Source organism: Apis cerana, linkage group LG2 (genome assembly GCF_029169275.1).
Source record: "Apis cerana isolate GH-2021 linkage group LG2, AcerK_1.0, whole genome shotgun sequence".
Classification (NCBI taxonomy): Eukaryota; Metazoa; Arthropoda; class Insecta; order Hymenoptera; family Apidae; genus Apis; species Apis cerana.
In genome coordinates, this window is record NC_083853.1 from 10166099 (window position 1) to 10188642 (window position 22544).

Here is a 22544-nt window from a genome sequence, read left to right on the forward strand (position 1 = left end):
GAATTTTCGTTTTTGTTCATCATTCATACTTATAATTTTAGTCTATGCTTTTTTTACAATTTAAATATATTTTATCAAAAACATTATTATTAATGAATTGATTTTAATGCGTTTTTATATAAATTCTTAAGAATTTTTTGTGTAAATAATTATTTATATATATTATTATATATATCTATGACATTAATTTTGTATAAAAAAAAGTAAATGAAAAGCTAGTGATCCATTCGATGCAAGGTGGCGCCACTATTGTATTATACTGAAGTAGGTACAAGGGAAGAAGAGGTATATGAAGCAAGGAATAGGACAGTTGCTCGTGTGCGAGGCTCCGCGTGATACCGTGGAAAGTGTGTATTGTGCATTTCGTGCGTATTGCATCCATACATTGTCAACTGCTTCTCACGAGGTACACAAATGCAGTTCATAAAGATGGTTAATCGAAGCACATTTCCAAATAAATTCTCCCAGTCGGTGACTGAGTAACAGTGTTAAACCTGACGCGAGGTCCTCACCCGCGTTAGGTGCGTGAGGGCCACCTATCCGCGTCCAAGCTGTGTCGAGTATTCAAGTCATGGTATCGAGGTTCGACACGAACTTCGGATGTGAAGATTTTTTCGGGACTTATCGTTGCACCCAAGACATGGCTTGTGATCGTGGTGATTCGGACTTCGAGTTCATCATACCGCCAGAAGCGCCGGTCTTCGAACCGAGTATTGAGGAGTTTCACGACCCCCTTGGCTACATCGCAAAAATACGACCGATCGCAGAGAAGTCTGGCATTTGTAAGATCAAACCGCCGCCTGTGAGTAGGTCCTTTTATAATGTCTATATCTATTTTTTTTCTTCTTTACGCTTTCTCTTTTCTTTACATTATTATAGAAGAATACATTGTATATGTATTTACTTGAAAGTAAAATTGAAGTAAATTGATAACTTGATATTTTTTATAATTGACAAACGTGTAGATATGCACATACGACCTCGTTTACGTACTATGACGCTTCCATACAACATCACAACTGTGACATCACAAAATAAATGAGTTCCTACGTAATATGTATTTACTTTAAAAAAATTATCTAATGATTAAAATTAATTTCTTACTATAACATATTTTTATGTAAATATTAATAGTTGTTCTTTTTTGTATTCGTGTTGAGAAGTTAGAGTTTGGCAAAAGTTATGATGTTTTTATGTTTGTCGACACAAGACAAGATAATATGATCAAAAGGGAAGAAAAGACTCCGATGTGTTATCTCGAGGGATTTTTATTTTGTTCTGTATACTAGTACATTAATATTTGTACCGATATTTCAAGCATATCAATATTGTTTCAACTGAGAAATTAAAATTGAGAATGATAATTGGAATTATTAGAAAACAAAAAATTCGGAAATGAAATACGTTAGATACTCGTTTCATTGCGACATTAATATCGTTATAGCTAGAAGGTACGCTATGTAAAATGGCCGAGACAATCGAAACAATGTCACCTTAGCAAAATGTCTTGAAACCTTTCCGGAATTCTGTACGATATTCATGACAACGACGGAGAAAGCGCTATAATAATTACTAGCATTTATGATTAATATTCCTAAGACAATTGCGTTATCGTTATTATATTGATATATTTGATATGTACTCAGAAGTTATTACTACTTTTTTTTTAAAAGTATGAGTAAGATGAGAAGTTTTTATGTAAATAAATATTTTTAAGTTTTATCATATTGCAAATTCTATAAAAATTTCTATATAGTTTGATCTCTTTAGGCATTTTATATAATTCCTTTTTGTCTTAGCAAATTTTCATGTTTTAGAAGATGAAAAGCAATGCGCAGTACTATTAACATTTTTTTGCTATCTATTTAAGGTAATATTGACTTTTTATGAATTTTAATTTTTTAATTTAATTAATTTTCGTAAATTATTCGTTTGATTTATATCATCATTAGAATTGATTTGAGCCACCATTTTGATTTCACATATAAAGAAAAATTTTACAATATAAATTTTAAAATGCTTTAATTATAAATAATAAAATAACAAACTTATTAAAAATTATTAATAATTTTAATATAAAATTCCAATACATATTGATTATTTTATTAATGATCATATAATGCAAGTTTAAATAATTATTTAAAAATTATATAAATTTAGTATTGTAAAAATTATACAAGTTATGCATTTTAAGTGCATCATAAAAATTTATTTTGATATATTTAAAATTTTTTTTTTTTAATTATGAATTAGAATTTAATTTTGATTTGAATTTTTTTATTTAAGTGATTTGAAAATATGGTAAATTTTATATTATAAATTCATATCAAAATTTTAAATATTCAGTACTACAATATTTTCAATTTTTTATAAATGATGTTTAAATTTCTAGTATATTTTTGTTATTCTAATAAGGATAAATTTATCATTTTTACTGATAATATTTCTCTTCTTATCGAACATATTTTGTTAATTCTTACAAAATTGATTTTCTTCGAAATAATAGTTACTTTTTATTGACAAACCGGCTTTTTTAAATTTATCTGACAATCTTAATCGAATGCTAATCTATTTATCTTTTCCATTATTCTTTAAAAAAATTCATATTTTGTAACGGGATGACGCCATTACGGAAATAACTATGGTCACGGCATTAAACGGTCGTCATATATGGAGAAAATCTTTGTAGTATTTACGTATTTTCAATTTGAAATGTAGCAAAATGCATTACTAATGATATATTTCATTGTTTATTATATTGGTATAATTACATGTTATAGTAAATACAATAGTTATAAATGTTATTTAATTGCATCGAATTTGATTGCATCTTTATTTTGATCGCTTTATGTATTTTATATTATGTGTTTTTAAAAAGTCAACAGATCTTACAATGGTATTGCGTCACGGAAGAGATGAAGCTACGAAAGCATTTATCGATTATTTAGACATATATATTTATGTTATACTGTATTCATCAATAAGTTCTTAATATTTTAGAATAAATAAAATAAAACATTTTTTCTTTTTGTTTTTTTATGTTAGACGAATATCAATAAAAAATTTATAATTTGTAATATTTTCATTATTATATTGCACATTACAAATTTATATTTTGTTAAACTAATTAAATTTGAAGACTTATAAGTATTATTACATATATATATATCTAATTCGCGAAATATATTATTTGTGTTCTTTTTTATATTAATTTAGATATTTAAATTTAATACATTATACATTAAAAATTATAAATTTATAATATATTAAAATAATTTTTAAAAATATTAAAATTATAAGAAATAAATAAAAAATATATACATTTTTATATTACATTAAATTTATTTTATTAATGAATTATTTTTAAATATGCTACTAATTTATTATGATTTTATATCATATTATTTATTAATTCTTAATTCTATATAATAATTCTATATAATATCTATATTATTATGACTTTATATCTATTATATCTGTTATGACTTTATATCTAATATTAATATATTTTTTATATATATATATAAGTAAAAAGAAACAATATATGGAAATAAATTTCTTTTTTTTCTTCTTTAGAATTGGCAGCCACCATTTGCTGTTGATGTTGATAAATTCAAATTCGTTCCAAGAATACAAAGACTAAATGAATTAGAAGCAAAGACTAGGATAAAGCTTAATTTCTTGGATCAAATTGCAAAATTCTGGGAACTTCAAGGTTCATCTTTAAAAATTCCTCTTGTTGAACGCAAAGCTCTTGATTTATATTCTTTACATAAGATAGTCACTGATGAAGGTTTGTTTTGTTATTTAATTCTTTATATCTGATTGAAATATTGATATATTAATTAAATATTATTTTTAGGTGGAATTGATACAGTAACGAGGGAAAGAAGATGGGCAAAAATTGCAAATAAATTGGGTTATCCTTCTGGACGCAGTGTTGGAAGTATTCTAAAAAATCATTATGAACGTATTTTATATCCATTTGATGTATTTAAACAAGGAAAGACATTGACAGATATAGTAAGTTTTTTTTTGTTATAAATTGTTTTTTTAAATCAATGTACATGTTTTTTATAATGTTAAATTATACAGAAAATTGAACCAGATTCTAATGTGAATGAGAAAAAAGATCGAGATTATAAACCACATGGAATTATATCACGTCAACAAATTAAACCTCCAACTGAGAAATTCTCACGTCGGTCAAAAAGATTTAGTGGTCAAGAAGAAAAACAGGAAGTATCTATTAAACAAGAAGATTGTAAAGAAGAATGTGATTCTGATAATGATTGTAAAGATGGAATTAAAAATAAACAATATGATGATAAAGATAATAGTAAAGAACTTAAAAAATTACAATTTTATGGAGCTGGTCCAAAAATGGCTGGATTTAATACCAAAGAAGGAAAAAAATCTAATAAAACTAGAGGTGTAAAACTTGTTTATGAAGTTGATCCAGTAAGTAACATATATATTATTTGATTATGATTTATACTTATAAAAATTATTTTTTTTGAATTTATATATACACTTTTATAGTTGGCAAAATACATATGTCATAATTGTGGAAGAGGTGACAATGAAGAAAACATGCTTTTATGTGATGGATGTGATGATAGTTATCATACTTTTTGTCTTATGCCACCATTGACAGAAATACCAAAAGGTGATTGGAGATGTCCAAAATGTGTCGCTGAAGAAGTTTCTAAGCCAATGGAAGCATTTGGATTTGAACAAGCACAAAGAGAATATACTCTTCAACAATTTGGAGAAATGGCTGATCAATTTAAAAGCGATTATTTTAATATGCCTGTACATGTATGTCATCTAAAGCACAAAAAAATATATGATTGTAAATATTTTATATTTATTTTTTTAGATGGTACCAACATCATTAGTAGAAAAAGAATTTTGGCGAATAGTTTCTTCAATTGATGAAGATGTAACGGTTGAATATGGAGCAGATTTACATACAATGGATCATGGATCTGGATTTCCAACAAAAACTAGCGTTAATTTATTTACATGTGATCAAGAATATGCTGAATCTTCATGGAACTTAAATAATTTACCTGTTTTACGTGGAAGTGTCTTAGGTCACATTAATGCTGATATTAGTGGTATGAAAGTACCATGGATGTATGTTGGAATGTGTTTTGCAACCTTTTGTTGGCATAATGAGGACCATTGGAGTTACTCCATTAATTATTTACATTGGGGAGAACCAAAAACGTGGTATGGTGTACCTGGTTCTCAAGCAGAAAGATTTGAACAATCAATGAAATCAGCTGCACCGGAATTGTTTCATAGTCAACCTGATTTACTTCATCAATTGGTTACTATCATGAATCCAAATATTTTAACAAATGAAGGTAATACGAAATTATTTTTATTTTATTATTATGAAATACTGTATTAATTAATCATTAATATTTACATTTGGTTTTTTAGGTGTTCCAGTATTCAGGACTGATCAACATGCAGGGGAATTTGTAGTGACATTTCCAAGAGCATATCATGCTGGTTTTAATCAAGGATACAATTTTGCCGAAGCTGTAAATTTTGCTCCCGCTGATTGGGTATATTATCATTCTAAGTTTTATAATGATATTATATATATTTATATTTAGTTTATATTATTTATATATTTTGTTTAATAGCTTAAAATTGGACGAGAATGTATAACGCATTATTCGAATTTAAGACGATTTTGTGTATTTTCTCATGATGAATTGGTATGCAAAATGTCATTGGATCCAGATTCATTAGATATAGGAATTGCAACAGCAACTTACCATGATATGCTTCAAATGGTAGATGATGAGAAAAAGCTACGAAAAAATTTGCTGGAATGGGTAAGTATATTAATATTTATTACATTTTTTAGATAATAATTGAATGTTTTTTAATTTTGTTATACATATTAGAAATATATATTTAAAAATATCTATATATTATATATATAAATTATAATTAATATATATAATTATGTTATGAATTATTGTAAACATTTTATTTTTTATTTATTAAAATTCAAAAACTTCTTATCATAAATATTTAAAAATTTTAAATGTTACCATCAAAATTATTTTTTTACTTAAATTATAATTTTAAATGTAAAAACTAATATATATTTAGGTCAAACAGTATAGTATATGCTGAAACATTCCCTCACAAACTTAGACATACAATATTACATGCATACGTTGGCACACACATAATTGTAACCATGCGGGCACACGCGGTGAAAGACGTGTGTGCGGTTGATATTACCAACCATTGGACATCGTAGTTTCACTGTCGACGTTATAATCGTCGTTAATGACTTCATATTTTGTTATTTTTGGTTAGCCTGCAATCCTATCTTTAAAATAGTTTTTTAGTGCGATCGTTCCTTAGTTATCAACCTTGACTTGTTGATACCTATTTGGTGTGTCTCTGATCTTGATTATATAACTTTCATTGGTGAATAGAGGTTATGTTTTTAAAGTTTTGCCATGATGCTAAACAGGCATTATATTTTTTCATTATATTTTTATTTGAAAAGTTTTATAATTTTTTTTAAATTTTATTGAAAAATATTAGTGTCATTTTTAAATAAATTGTATATTTATAAAAATTTTTTTCTATCTTAGTTTATTTGCCCACAGATGGATACATGTGTTTCATTGTTAATCTCATTTCGCGTAATATTTTTAATATTTTTTTTTAAAATGTAAGAATGGCGAATTGTTTCATAAATGATGTTTGTGTTAAAAATTATATTTTTCAGGGTGTAACAGAAGCAGAACGAGAAGCATTTGAACTTTTGCCGGATGATGAAAGACAGTGTGAAGCGTGTAAAACAACTTGTTTTTTGAGTGCAGTTACATGTTCATGCCAAAGTTCTCAATTAGTTTGTTTAAGACATTTCACAGAACTTTGTGATTGTCCTCCAGAAAAACATACATTACGTTATCGTTATACTTTAGACGAATTACCAATTATGCTACAAAAATTAAAATTAAAAGCAGAGTCATTTGACTCATGGGTAACAAAAGTAAAAGAGGCAATGGATCCTGATAAAAAAAATGATAAAATTGAATTAAATGAATTAAAAGAACTTTTAAATGAAGCAGAAAGTAAAAAATTTCCAGAAAGTGAATTGCTTACAGCTTTAACAACTGCTGTACAGGATGCTGAAAAATGTGCAAGTGTTGCACAACAACTTTTGAATAATAAACAACGTACCAGGTATTATGAAGCTTTTTAATTTATATTCATGATAAATATTATTATTTATCATGAATATAATTATAATTTATATTAAATAAAATTATTTAACTTTTTTATAACTCTTTTATATTTTTATAGAACCAGACAATCTGTTGAAACTAAATACAAGCTTACAGTAGAAGAATTAACTCTTTTCTATAAAGAAATAACAAATTTATGTTGTGAACTTAAAGAATCTGATGGAATAAAATTTATACTTGATCAAGTATTACAATTTCAAAAGGAAGCTGAAGAATTAGAATGTAAAGATGATTGTAATATTGAACAGTTAGAAAAATGCATTGACTTTGGAGATTCTATTTGTATTGAACTACCTCAACTTATACGTTTAAAGCATGTAAGTATATATTAATATATTTATTTTTTTTAAAAATATATTCTTATTTTATATATTTTATATAATTAAATATTTGTTATAATTTATATAATTTGAAGAAATTAGCACAAATACAATGGCTTGAGGAAGTAAAATCTATTCAAGAAGATCCAAAATCTATACATCGTGATGATTTAGCAAAATTAATTGAAAAGGGTATGACAATGCCTCCTAACTTAAATATAGAAAATACTCTTTCAGACTTGCAAGCATTAATGCTTGCAATTGATAATTGGGAAGAGAAAGCAAAGTTATATCTTCATACAAAAAATAGACAAACTATTGCATCTCTTGAAGAATTTATTCATGAAGCTGATAAAGTGGAAGCTTATTTACCAAGTTTAGATGTTCTTCAAGATACATTGAATAAAGCAAAAAATTGGACAAAAATGATGGAAGAGATACAAGCGAGAGATAACTTTCCATATTACAATACATTAGATGATCTAATTAAAAAGGGCAGAAATATTCCATTGCATTTAGATGCTCTTCCTATTTTAGAATCTACACTTTCACAAGCAAAAACTTGGAAAGAAAGAACAGCACGAACATTCCTAAGGAAAAATTCACATTATACTTTAATGGAAGCTTTATCACCACGAATTGGAGTTGGTATACAAGCATTAAAAGCTAAGAAAAATAAAAATGAAGATTCTGTAGGACCTGTCTTTGTCTGTGATACAAAATTGGATGATTCCAATGATTCGGCAACTATTGTAGCTGCGTTTAAATTAGCTGAACAACGTGAAATGGAAGCAATGCGAAATTTAAGAGAAAGAAATTTAATGAAAACTGAAATAGATGATTCAAGATATTGCGTTTGTCGACGACCAAGGTTTGGACTCATGCTTCAATGTGAGCTTTGTAAAGATTGGTTTCATTGTAAGTAATATTTTTTCATTATAATAAATATAGATATTAAATAATTGAATTTAATTATAATTTATTGAAATAAATTGTTATAATTTTAGCAAATTGTGTACCTTTGCCAAAGACATCATATAAAGGAAAATTTCCAATGTCAAGGGAAATTAAGTTTTTATGTCCGTGTTGTTTACGTTCACGGCGACCACGGTTAGAAACAATTTTGGCTCTTTTAGTTAGTCTCCAAAAAATTCCAATTCGTTTACCAGAAGGTGAGGCATTACAATGTTTAACGGAACGTGCAATGAATTGGCAGGTGAGTTTCGCATTATAATTAAGATTAATGAATCATATTATAATATGTAATGATATACATAATATACATAGTATACATACATCGAATAGGATCGAGCCCGACAAGCATTAGCTACGGATGAAATTTCATCAGCATTAGCAAAATTATCTGTGTTATCACAAAAATTAGTAGAAGCAGCAGCAAGAGAAAAGACGGAAAAAATCATCAGCAGTGAATTAAAAAAGGCAGCAAATAATCCTGAATTACATCAGAGAGTACAAGCAATAGCACCGCTTAGTGGTGTACATTCGGATGATAGTGCACTTAGTACTGCGGTATGTTTAATTATCTTTGTATAATATTATATATTAGAATATAGATATCTATATATTTTATATGTAATTGAATATATAATATCATATATTTCAGGATGATGATGATGATGTTGTTACTATTGATGACGATGAGCCAAGTTGTAGTACATTTAACAGTAATGAACATGCATATTCTTATAGTAAGTTCGTAATCATAAAATATTCATAAAATATAATCATAAAAATTAAATAATGTAAACGATTCGTAATATTTATATTTTGTTTTTCAGTATCCAAAATTCAGCGTAAAACGCAATCAAACGATACAACAGAAGTTGCTGTTGTACTTTCACAAACAGCAAGGTTACGTTTAGAAGAATTGATGATGGAAGGCGATTTATTAGAAGTTGCACTTGATGAAACGCAACATATTTGGCGTATATTAAGTCATACAAATAGTCCGAGTACAGTTCGAAAATATGCATCATATGAAGAAGTTCAAACTAATTTGAATCAAGATATAAAAGATGTTAAAAAACGCGGAAGGAAAAGAAAATCCGATGAATTTGAATTACTGAAAAAACTTGGAAGACAAAAAATGGAAGAAAAAAATTTAGCTAAACGCAAAGGACTACAGAAAGAAAAAAAATCGGCAGGTTCTCCAGTGCCTATAAAACGTGGACCTCGAAAGGTATTTAAATTTATAAATATAATTTATTTTAAATTAAAATATAAAATTGAAAATTGAATTTTTATTTTGATTTCAATATAAATTTTAGATGAAACGCAAAGAAGGTGAAGAAGGTCCAAAAAAAAGGGGTGGTAATAGAAAAAAAACTAAACAAGATACTTCAGATGAAGAAGATGATTGTGCGGCTGTTAATTGTTTGCGACCTGGTGGTAGGAAAATATTTTAATATAAATATAATAAAAATATATTATATATTATATAAATATAATATAATTATTATATACTATATATTTTATATATTATATAGTTTTTTATATATTTGTATTTATGTAGGTAGAGAAGTTGATTGGGTACAGTGTGATGGCGGCTGTGAAGGTTGGTTTCATATGCACTGTGTTGGATTAGATCGTACAGAAATTGCAGAGGAAGATGATTACATATGTAGTAATTGTAAGGAGGCAGAGCATAGCTCAGTGGTAAGTTTATATTGATATGTTTGGAATATCGCTATAACTTTTATATTAAATAAGTTTATTCGTGTTCATTAGAATTGTATGTGAAAGTAGGAAATATTTTTAGCTGCTTGATGGCCTTATTAATCTTCTCTATTATGTAGTATTTTCATTATTCAGAATTTCAATTATTTCCTAATTTTTTTTGGTTTTAGTTATTGGATGTTTTAAGTTTTTTTATTTGCTAAGTAGTGTATGATATTATAGTTTAGTGCAACATTTCTTTTGTGTTATCTATACTGTAGTCAAGAGCGCCAGATCCCCTAGCTGAATCATTAGGCCTGGATGCACTTCTTTCCCTTTCTCAATCTCAGGGATACCAGGGCACAGATAGTGAAGCAGACATTCAAGAAACCACATCCTTCGTCAGGACTTACTAGTCTACTTTGCCTTGTTAGCTCTGTACAAGGCTAGGATGTTTATCAATTTCAAGTCATTTAGACTGGGAATTTACACAGTCCGACAATTAATGTTACCTACAATCATCGTTCAGTCAGTTGGTACTGCAGATTATCAGATGCCGTTTGATTACTATTGCGAGCGGATATTGGAGATAAAGTATTATAATGCAGTCGGATTGTAATCTTTACGACTATGAATATTATTTTTTTATTTTGATTTGATATGCTTTGCAAAGCTATCATTTTTTGTATGTATTATATTGCATTGTATTTTATTTTTCTAAGATAAAACAGATATTTATCAAGATTTATTGTTCAAGCACAATACATTTATACTCAAGAAAAATTAATTTCATGCATTGATATTTAATGTTAATTTATAACATTAAAACCTGCTTGCTTTTATCCAGAATAACATGTTAATTATGAATTAAGTACACGATTCCAATTGAAAACAAATCTTCTAAATCGTATTACATATTATACAAAACAGGTATCGCGGATGAACCGTGATATACAATTTTGTGGTTTATATGAGGTTTTAGAAAATAGATATTTTGCATCCCATTATAATTTTTACTTCTTATCTCGTGCTGCGATTGTTGATGGAAAAGAAAATACAGAGACCAATGACTGTTAAATAATTAACGATATGCGTTAACATTATTTATATAATATGATAGTGTGAATGTATACTTTTCATATGTAAAATGTGAAAAGATATAGAAAAACTAAGGGAAGGGAAGAAGAGTATAATTTGACCTAATGATTTGGGCGATCTATGTTGAGGGAAAAATTAGCGATGGCGATAAATATGTAACAAAGAAAAGTCATCTCAGATTATTTCTATTTAAAGGAAGATTCCGTCGGTTTTTGTATCGGCTTTTTATTGTAATGGCGTAAGAGAACTTCTTTTGCGCTAAAATAGTATGTACAGATAGACTGAGATATGTGTGTATTAAGATACGGATATTATACATATATACATAAGAAATTAGATTGAAACGTAGAAATAAGTTACAATTTGTATAAAGAAAGAATTGACACGCAGATACATAGCATATCTATCTTCTTGAAACAATTTAATTGGAATTTATTGGATTTTGGACCAGAGTGTACAACTTATGTAATTTGTAAGTTGCAAGTTATTTAATTTTCATTTTATGTCACATTTTTTGTCATAAATAGATAAATGTTTTATATTGTGATATGATTGATATCAGTGAAAAACTTCCGAATGGCCTAAAAAATATACATTATATAATGTAAAATCTACTTGTAGTATTGTAAAACATTAATTTTATAATTTCAACTGTTAACATATAAAAATACTTGTTTTAATTTTTCTGTGACTATATTACATTTCGTAATATTTAATATGTTGATGATTTATACTTTGGTATGCTCATAATTTCATTTTATACACTCAACATTAGTTTGAGTTATAAATATTTAAAACTGATTACTAACTATCCTACATTAATTCCTGCATTATTAACATTCACATTCACATGATGTAATGCATCAATGTAGTATAATTAAAGCTTACTTATTATTTTGTACATTAAAGTATTATAAAATCTCTAAACGTTATAAAAACTTATACTATATATATAATGATAAGTATATTCCGTAATAAATCGTTTTATAAATGTTGTAAATGTTATAAATATGGATCTCATTCTTGATAAAACAAAATTGAAAAAGTAAGAAATATATCACTATTATTGAAGTAAAACATAAATTATGCGATGTAATTTGTGTATCTAATGTTAACTCTGGTACAAAACCATGTTTCATGTGTTAGTTGATATTTACGTTCTTTAGTTATTTTTTAATGTAATGTCGAGTTGATTTTTCTTTTTTTTTTCTTTTTTTTTTCTTTTTTTTTCTTTTTTTTTCTTTTCTTTTTCTTTTCTTTTTTTTTTCTTTTTCTTTTTTCTTTTTCTTTTTTTTTCTTTTTTTTTTTTCTTTTTTTTTTATAGTCTATTTTATTTTCGTGCAAAAATGTTATATGCGTGTCTCTCTCTATTAATATGATTTTTCGCACGATATACCAAGAAAAAAGAAGATATCTTTATGTAGATATCTTTGTGTAAAAAAGATATCTTTATTGTGAGTTTATCGATGAAATTGTGCTAGCAGTACAAGAAATTTTGTATAATTACTTGTTAAAAAAAAAAAACCAGATAATTAATCATTGAGTTTTTACATAAACTAAAACTATAAATGTATGTTATGTATGGAATGACACGACATATACAGTGTGTTTTAAATATTTGCATATCGAAACATACCATGTGTATCGTCGGTGTTAGCATGATATGAATTTTGTTAACGAATCTATTATTAGAGTCGTAATTTAAAAGATAATGATTGTTCTATTAATTCTGTTAACAGAATTCATTTTTATTATAATAAGAAAATATTAAACTAATATGCATCATCAACGATTAACATGTTACGTTTTCATTTAAAACAGACTGTAAGTCAAAGAATCGATAAGACATTATGTGTACACACATATATTTTTGTACAGATACAAAAAGGTTCAATAATCTCTTTGATTATTGCTCCGGGATACGCGGGAATGCAGTGAATTTCTAACGATAGTGTGTTTTCTGTATTATGAGATGAAGTATGAATTTCATTTGTTTTTTTTTCGTAATACAAATTATATATATACGTATATATATTATATATATATGTATACATATGTACGTACATTGGTTAATGTATTTTATACAAGGTACTTAGAATTATTTTTATTAAAAGTGATAAACATTAAAAAAAAAAAAGAAGAAAAAAGAAAGAAATGAATAATAAATTTGTGTGCTTTATGTGATGGTACACTATCATTAAAAATACATTGTGATTAATGACATGAAAGAAAGATTGAAACTGCGTGATCATTCATAGAGTTTTTTTCAAAATGAACATATTTAAACACACTTTATCATAAAATATCAGCTTACACTATCTTAATACTGATCATTCGTTTGGCATAATATAAGGCAAGTGCCTATGTGTTTTCAAAAAATTATACTAATTATCAGAAAGAAAACAAATTCAATTTTCTTAATCTTCTTTATAATCAGCACAATTTGTTTAATATTGATTTCGGTTTTCTTTATAATGAGATATTTACATAATTTGTATTCAACAATAAATTAAAATTCATTGACTCTATATAAGAAAAAATACTATTATATAAAAGAAAAAGTATTATATTTTGACGAAATCATTTTTGTAAATTAAATTTGTAATTAGATGTTATTGGTTTTACATATAACATGAAATTCAATTGAAATTAATTTTAATATTTATTTTGATCAGTAAACATATTTTTTAAAAATTGCTATCATAAGTTTTATATAAAATATCTTAAATGTGAATTGTAATTTCATTTAAAATTTTTGTTTTGCTATTGTTCAAATTCTTGTTCATGACATCTGTTTATTTTTGTGCTAATTAATATTTATTTTTTGTGATTCTAAAATGTTGGCTTTAATTTAATTTTCTTTAATTTATATATGATGATTACTTACTATGAATTAAATAGTTCGCATTCATTCAAATAATACAGTAAAAACATGTTACTTAATTTCTAATGCACTAAGTTGTTAGTAATCGTCTTTATATTAAACTCGATTGTTTCTTTGTTTCTTCTTGTTCAATATTGCAAACGCATTCATGTCAAATGTGTTTTAGTTATTCCAAACTTCACCTCGCAAAAAAACGAACCCTTTAATTCCACCAAAAATTTAGTCGATAAAGAGAATCGTTATCATATATCTTATATTTATTACATTTTTGTCTATTTGTGTTTTTTTTTTTTTTTTTATTGTTTTTGAAACTAATTCCTTCATGAGGAAAGCTTCCAACGAATACTATTCTTTGTCATCATAAGTTGCGTAAATAACTATTTTATTGTATAACACAGATATATTGTTTATTTCCTTTATATACAAATCATTTTAGACAGAAATATTTATGAGACAGTAAATGTAATTTAGGGCTAAGTAGTGTTTAAAATAGCCTTTATTTGTAAGATTATATCATTTTGATTTCCGATAAAATATATTAAATGTAAATGTATATAAGTACATTCAATACCATAAATTGCTTTTTCTTTCTCATTGTTTTATAGTTAAAACAGATAAAACAGATAAAAATATTAGAAGAGTACAAATTTTTAATGTTAATTAACGTCCAAATAATGACATCGCATTGTAATTAATTTAAGCAAATGCATCAAACATTTAAGAAATTTTTTGTCAAATAACTAAGTCATTACTGATTTTCCGTGATGTAATATTATTATAAAAGGGGGCGATGTCCGTCGAAGTATATTCGTGTAACTGGTGGGAGAGATAGAATGTCAATAAAGAGTAGCGGAACATGAAAGTTGGGGGAGACATGAATTTCTCGTTTATATGACGCACAACGGGAAGTTGAGCAAGCCTCGTCGAAAGAAGATTTATGTTTGTGTAGGATAGAGCTTTCGGCAAAAGTAATATTTCAGACGTTAGAAGAAAGACTAGACTGTGAATATCATTTTCAGATGAATATTAAACTTTGCTAGGAATGACAACTTAACGTATAAAATATGATGAATTTAATTTTTTAGTATTTTTTTGTACAAATTAATTTTGTATATAAAAATTTTGTTTTGTTGATAACAATGATTTCTATTTTAATAACAATAATTAATTATTTAAAATTGATAATATTATTAATTATTTAATATAAATACGTTAAGTAAGTAGATTAAATCAGAATAATTTAAATATTATTCATAAATGCATGAGAGAATTATATTACTTTGTTTATTCATTTAATGGCGAATTTTAATATCAAATTAAGCATGGAAATAGACTCTATAGTCATATCAATAAATGACTCAACTTTTGCTCTTAATGACTTATAGTACGTCTCTTACATACATTGCGCATACAAAAAATGATTCACTATCGCGAGATTTTATTATCCATTTCCATTTGTAAAGTTTAACACTGGCGATTCATCAATCTTGTATTTATCCGCGACATCTTCATTTTCATTTGTATATTTTCGATAGTTGAATACATTATACTTTAAAATTGTATTTCAATCAAGTTCAAAAGATGAAATTTTATTAAAAAATAAAGATGTTCAACGATCAAACGAATTATAGTTATCCAATCAGACATTTCATTTTGATATTTTAATTCGAATCGATATAAAACATACAAAATACAGAATTATTAATATCGTTAATATTATTTGTAGGCAATAACAAAATAACAAAATAATAAAAATGATAAACAACTATTCTAAAAACAAAAATAAAAATAGTAATTGAATAATAAATTAAATTATTAAATTATTAATTAAATAAATATTATTGAATATTTTTTTTTTGTTTTATTCATTCTTAATGTTATATTGAGTTGAATTTGAATTTCACGTACAAATGTAATTACGAAGTCTAACCAGAACAATGTATATTTACTTAAGATAACTGGTTATATTTTATGATTATATATGTATAATTTCCTGTATACGGAAGTATGTAATATTTTATTCCGAGTTCTTTTTTATGATAGATCCTTGTATTTTTATCACGTGTGTTAAATTAATTTTATGATAAATGTAATTCAAAGTAAAAAAAAAATTTAACTTTTTTTAAAATGAACATATTGTTTGTTAAAAATTTAGATTCAAAATTAATTAAAAATGATGAATTCAAAAGTATTTTATAATTTTTATTTGGAGAGAAAATGAAACTGTAAAAAATGAAATCGTTCTTAGAGAAAATCTTCTGTCAGATTGAAAAACCATTCATTTGACAACTTCCGCCCTCAGGTTTTTTAAAGTGTAACGCCTTGATGAAGGGAGGAGATAGAATCAAATAGGAAACGTTTTTATTCTCTTGAATATTATGTATTTTATAAAACATAAATTAATATGTAGAAATATCAGAATTTAATATTTTTTATATCACGGATTATTTATAAAAATATATCTATCGAATATATAATAAAATATGCCATAATAAAAATATAGTTAGTGCACGTAATAATAATTCAATAACATTTTCTACTTAAAATTATTGTGAATTTTTTTTTTGTAAAAAAAAGAACAGTCAATAATTATTTAGATATTAAATAGATAAATAATAATTTATTTTTTATCATATTTGAAAATTTTCACAAGAAATTGTACAAGGAATAATATTTGTCCTATAATGTCAAATAGTGGTTCCTTCGTATTCGTTCGTTTATTTTCGGAAGCGCTCGACTAGCTGGCGCGCGCTCCGTTTGTTCGCCGACGCTACAGTATTCGTTGCGACTCCGTAAAAGTAAGACGCGTTCTCGCGGTATCTGGCTGCTTCGTAACCGCGTCGTAACCAGAAACGCGTTCGTGAGGTGCGAGAACGCCTCAAGTAACCGTTTTTGTAACTATTCGCGTGTACCCGGTGAAAATTACCGACTCGTGTTATACATATCCTTTCTCTGATTGTGTGTACTTTGTACACCAGACAGCAACTGGAAGAGGAAAGAGAGGAAGTAAAAAGGGCCACATAGGGAGAGCAGAGAAAGGAAAGACGAAAGGATTATATATTCGAACAACATGGCCACTGCGATCGACGACCGGCAGGAGTTGTTGGAGCAATTTCAAGCGGTGAGTGAGTCCTTTTGTCTTTCTTGCGATAAACTTTGAACAATCATGTTACAAGACATCCGTTACTATGGTTTTTCGTTGATGTTGTATTACTACGTACACCCTAGTTTCTTATCGATCGCCGGTTTTATCAGCATGCTTTCGTGAAAACCCACCCTCGTGAAGACTACGCCGGGTGTCGCCGCCCTGCAGTCAGTTTATTCGTTTTTTACGTCAAGCTTTCGCGAAATTTCAAATGTATGCAACGTACTAAGAATCTTATCTTTTTTATAATTACGCGTTTTGAAATAAACAAGCAATTTCTTTATTTCAAATTTATTAATATCACGTTTTTAGTGTTTTTTTTTTTTAATAAAATTACGTATAAGTATGATTCACTGCATCAATTTTATGCGATTGTCTTGTAACAAGGATATGAATCATGCATAGTCCGTGTAGAAAAACGACGTATGCATGTTTTTCGAACGCATTGTTGATCATGACTGCATTTAACGTCAACGATTTTTCAAATCGATCGAGCGCATAATTACATACGATATCAAATATTGTGACCCGGTCACTTTTCACTTATTCTCTCCAATACATATGTTCACGCATCTGTAAGCATTCTCTCTGTTTATATATAATATGTTTTGCTCAATATGTCGCAAAGCTTATTAAATAGCTTGGAACCATTAACGTATAACATAAATTACGAATTGAGCATTATCTGTTGTGTTCATAGTTCGTGTTACCGGTATCGAGTTTATTTACATTCTGTCTCGCGTTAAAAACACCACCATAAATTCAACATACGAAATAATATTAATCATTTCGATATTTAAATTGTACTATTTTGTTTATTGCATGATTGTTTCAACTTTTTACGGGCATTTGCTTTTGCTGTATCCTTTTTAACGGAACTGATCATTCGATCTTTAATTTCTTCTGATAAATATCTCTAAAATTCCTCAATACCGTTATGACCATACCGAGAGGAAAGTTTCAACTCTCCAATACCGTATCGCTACACTCTCACATATAAAAGAAAGGCCATGTGACCGTGATCGCACGTGCTTGTCCTTCGAATACCTATGGTTGTTCCAATTATATTTTGCAATTGGACCGTTTCTCTACAGATATAAGTATACAATGCATCGAGATGTACACCTTATTCACGATTTTTCGATCGATTTCGATGGACTTTGTATCTCATTGTCGAGTCATTGTTCCTTATTTCTACGAGTTCACGGTTGATTAACTAAGCGTGCAGTCTCGCTTTGCGAAGCTTTTTACTCTCGACCGCATGTCTGTGGCCAAAGATTAATTTTTTGTTCGTGCAAGCTTGTAAACTTGTAACTGTGTAGAGTTAATATTGGAACACTTAATCTATTTACATCTATAAACATAATTTCGTAATTCGTAATTCGAGACACGATATCTTCGCGAAAACATAAGATATTAAGTTAAATACGAAGGAATTAAATCCTTCCTTTTGATATCCATATTTGTTAAACGCATAATTTAGACAATTATATACAAATTTCTAACAAACTACTATCGTAGTATCGGTAAAATTCCATCCATATAACGCGATATATTGGATATTTTATCATAAATTATTCTATCTGATATATATCACAGACTCCGTAGTTTTTCGTATCCCATCGTCACCATTCTATCGATCGAATTTGCAATTTATGAGTCACGATCCTCGCCACTGTACGAGTCTGTGTTTTCCTCGAATGTACTCGTACAATATCTGGCCAATGGTCACCAAGTGTGGCGTTTAATTCAGCAGGATGCAATTATAACCGTTCAGTGCGGATGGTGCTTAGGAACGAGATGAGAATCCCCTCGAAAACAATGACCTTGCTCAAGTACAAGGGAGATGGCGAAATTGCTCCCTTCCGCCGGCATTGTCGAGAAAGTCTTCAATTATCTTATTGATCGCGTTACCGGTGCGAGAACGCAACCCCTTCCGCGACATCCTGCCCGATGCAGCATTGCGAAAACGCATACACCGATATGTATGCGTATTATACGCGTTGAAAGAAAAGACGAGGGGGACTACCCTTGACGCGACGCTCATGGCTCTAGGCGCGGCCGATTTGAAAGTTTGATCGCGGCGGCATGGAATTTTATATAACTCGATCACAGAACCGTGTTACGAAGAGCGGAATGGGAGGAATTATTGGAGTAGGAACAGTGAGGATAGAAATATTATATTGGATTAACGAATAAAGTATTGAACTTAGAGTAGAAAATTAAATGATATCACATTTATCGATATTTTAAATTTTGAAATAATTTTTGATCCGGGTATTCGAAGAATCAATTCGCTTCTACCAATTGGCTGGTGGCAATTCGATGTCGAGTAATAGGGTTGTTTAAATTATTCGAGCAGATCGAATTCCTCCCCGTAATTTCCGACGGTCAAGATGCTCGAAGTATCGGAATGTTTAACTCGGTTCGTCTGGTCGGAGGACACGCGGACAGATCTGATAGACTTCTCCCTCTGCTTCCTGCCCTGTCTCGGATTTACTTTTCGGTAGGGAAAGTCGTTAGTGGAAGTAATCGAGGTAGGATTCGTATTTGCACTCCGTGAAGGGTGCTCGAAAGGGAGTACCAGTCCTCGTGACTCTAGAGTGTCCTAAAGCGATTATGGAACAGAGCGAAAAACTTGTTCGTACTCGTTTTCCTTTTCTTTTTTAATTGTAGGACGCGTGGAATAATTCGGGATTATTCGTTGAAATATGATTAAGCGCTGAATTTCGTCAATGAAACACGGGGTTTCAGACAACGCGATTATTTATTATTTAATTTATTCGAATTCAATCGTTTTTAATCGATCACAAGTACGGTGATATTTGGAAAGAATTTGAAAATTTGTCACGGTTAGGGAAAAGTTGGCATTCGTTGGCGCGTAATAGGCGGAATTCCAGACACAGATCAGATAACGGCATCCGGAGGAACGATTTCGGTTCGTCGAAAGCGTCGATTCCTGGCGGTCGTTCGCTTCGTGTCGCATCTGCTTTAAAGCTTGGTATCGGCTTTTTTAGCGCATCTAAATCACCCCTCGAGTATGTAAATATGTAGTACGCGATAGTGTCCGCGTGTCTGTGTGGATTACGGCCGCTCCGCTGCACAAGGGGTTGAGAGTCACCCCGTCAGGAACAATGTTGCGAAGAGTGTTCTTCTAAAAAGGGTGGCGATGCACCAACCCCGGATGTATCTTTTCTCAGTTTTCTTTCTCGCCTCGGGCGAGTTTCCAATTAAAAAAATCCCGGAAATCTTGCAGCTCTATTAAGAATCTCGTTTCTCGAGCAAAGTCAAAAGTCATAGAGTTAAAAATTAGTTACTTTGGAAAATAATTCGTTCGATATTTTAGAAGATGAATTTTATCGATCAACGATTTCGTTCAAGAAGAATTTAGATCTTCGAACGAATTTTAATAGTTTTGAAGATATTTGTAACGATCGATGTATTGGAGAACGAAATATGTGTATCAAAATACTCCCTCCTATTTATTCATCAAAAGTTCTCTAATTAAACACGAACAATGTTTCGGATCATTTTCAAAGAGCAAAATTTCAAACAAATTGAAATCGTTGAATAAAAAATAGAAACGGGTTCACGATACACTTGAACTAGTTTCTCCATTTGCGTTGGTAAAATGGCGTGATAAATAAAGGAGCACGTGCGCTCCAACCCCCTGAAGCGTCCTTACCGTGCACAGACACGTGCCGGTTCTTTTCTTATCCAGACATCGTTGCTGTTGGTCCTTTGCAGCGCAGCTAAAATAGACCATCGATGTTGCGCTCCCGAGAATTAAACGCTTATGTTTACCCGAGTTACCGTGGCCAGCTCGCAGCAGGGAAGAAAAACACGGGTCCGCGCGAAACAATTGGGAGAAGGCGTTTTATGATCGGTTTTAAGGGGGGTTAAGCCAAACTTCGAGAGGAAACAAAGGGATGCCGTTTATTTAGCCCGAATAATTTTGGAACAGAGGTTGTTCTTAATATTTTTGATCGATTAAATTTTTTATTGTAAATATCAAAAATGAAAGGAAAAAAAAGAAAAAGAAATCGTAGCACTTATCACGAGAATTTCATGGTTTATAATTCGTTTCGTAAGATAAGTCAGTTAACAATTTTTACAAGTGGAGTATTTTAAAGCAATTGGATACAGTTCGAATAGAATAGGTCATAAAAGAGAGTAGTATTACTAGTTGAGTTTACTGAAGTTTGTAATAGGATCGTTTAAATAAAAAAGGCTAACTCGATTAGTGTAATTTCACAGATGGAGTTTCGGAATTTGTTATTATATTTCATGCATCGGGTGTTTCTCAGGTACCGTGAGATCGTACCGGTTCGGACCAAAACTGTTTCATACTTGTGCGAGCATGAAATTAATACAGCGATGGGTTGTTAATCTTCACGAAAGAGGTGTTATAATTTTATTAAATATACCAAACTATATGGATCATAAGTAAGATCGTTGATTTTTCCAAGTCAAAGTTTATTCCAAAGTTTATTTCGCGAATATCTTGCGTTATCTATTTACACGATATGCCCGACACGCCGACTCATTCCTTTTTTCCAAACAAATCAAATCGAATCTCCTTCGATTTTTCAATTTTTCTTCCCCTATTTTCATTTCATTTCAATCCATCTCCGCCCAAAAGAAGAGAAAAGATATTAAATCAAATCGATTTTCTATTTTTTCCCCCTTTTCCTTTCTTTCTTTTTCTTTTCATTATCTCCTTTACGCGTCGTACGCGTGATGTTTCAATTACATCGGTGCTCAGTCAAGGATATCGTACGAAAGTCGCCGAGATTAGAGGCTGTTTGAAGTGTGTCTCGCGAACATTGCTCGAGATAAAACGCCCTCCCGACCGAGCCTCGGCCGACATTTCGCAATATCGCGGGGAACAATTAATTGTCAGCTCGTTGCGCGCCGAATTTCTTCCTTTTTCTTTCTCTTCTTTTCTTCTCTCCGCTGCAAGGAGTGTGGGACACGGGCTCGAGGAAAAAGGCTCGTTCACAAGGCAAACAATGCGTTCTGTTCGAATCGTTGCCCAACGTCGCCGTTATAATGGCGTGCCGCGATTATTATGCAATTGCGCGTCGCTGGAATATTAAATGGACTGCGATCGGCCGTTTAAA

General features: G+C 29.2%; 2 protein-coding genes across 3 annotated transcripts in view; both read left to right on the plus strand.

Moving 5' to 3' along the window:
* Nucleotides 1-269: 269 nt before the first annotated feature.
* LOC107996836 (lysine-specific demethylase 5) lies at nt 270-15897 on the plus strand. 2 transcript variants are annotated; one of them, XM_017055116.3, is made up of 18 exons: nt 270-802; nt 3577-3793; nt 3863-4023; nt 4096-4461; nt 4543-4821; nt 4883-5375; nt 5455-5582; nt 5664-5858; nt 6776-7236; nt 7357-7615; nt 7714-8536; nt 8626-8834; nt 8924-9148; nt 9243-9327; nt 9418-9818; nt 9907-10027; nt 10152-10294; nt 10576-15897. In XM_017055116.3, the coding sequence occupies exons 1-18, from the start codon at nt 572-574 to the stop codon at nt 10708-10710; spliced, it is 4932 nt and encodes a 1643-aa protein (XP_016910605.1). In that variant the 5' UTR covers nt 270-571; the 3' UTR covers nt 10711-15897. The 2 variants fall into 2 exon arrangements, with proteins under 2 accessions (XP_016910605.1, XP_016910606.1); XM_017055117.3 differs by having other exon boundaries at nt 10645-15897.
* Nucleotides 15898-16873: 976 nt separating this feature from the next.
* The window catches only part of LOC107996847 (plastin-2), a 32191-nt gene continuing 26520 nt past the window's right edge, over nt 16874-22544 (plus strand). Inside the window, exon 1 of the mRNA XM_017055134.3 lies at nt 16874-17397. Coding sequence (XP_016910623.1) covers nt 17347-17397 — 51 coding nt within the window. The 5' untranslated portion in view covers nt 16874-17346. The remainder of the gene's footprint in view (nt 17398-22544) is intronic.

Bases quoted from the DNA above. Each gene is read 5' to 3' on its own strand.
- LOC107996836 (XM_017055116.3), top strand. From the start codon at position 572: ATGGTATCGAGGTTCGACACGAACTTCGGATGTGAAGATTTTTTCGGG. The intron at 4,462-4,542 runs GTAAGTAACATA...ACACTTTTATAG, and splicing joins TTGTTTATGAAGTTGATCCA to TTGGCAAAATACATATGTCA. The intron at 7,237-7,356 runs GTATTATGAAGC...ATATTTTTATAG, and splicing joins AATAATAAACAACGTACCAG to AACCAGACAATCTGTTGAAA.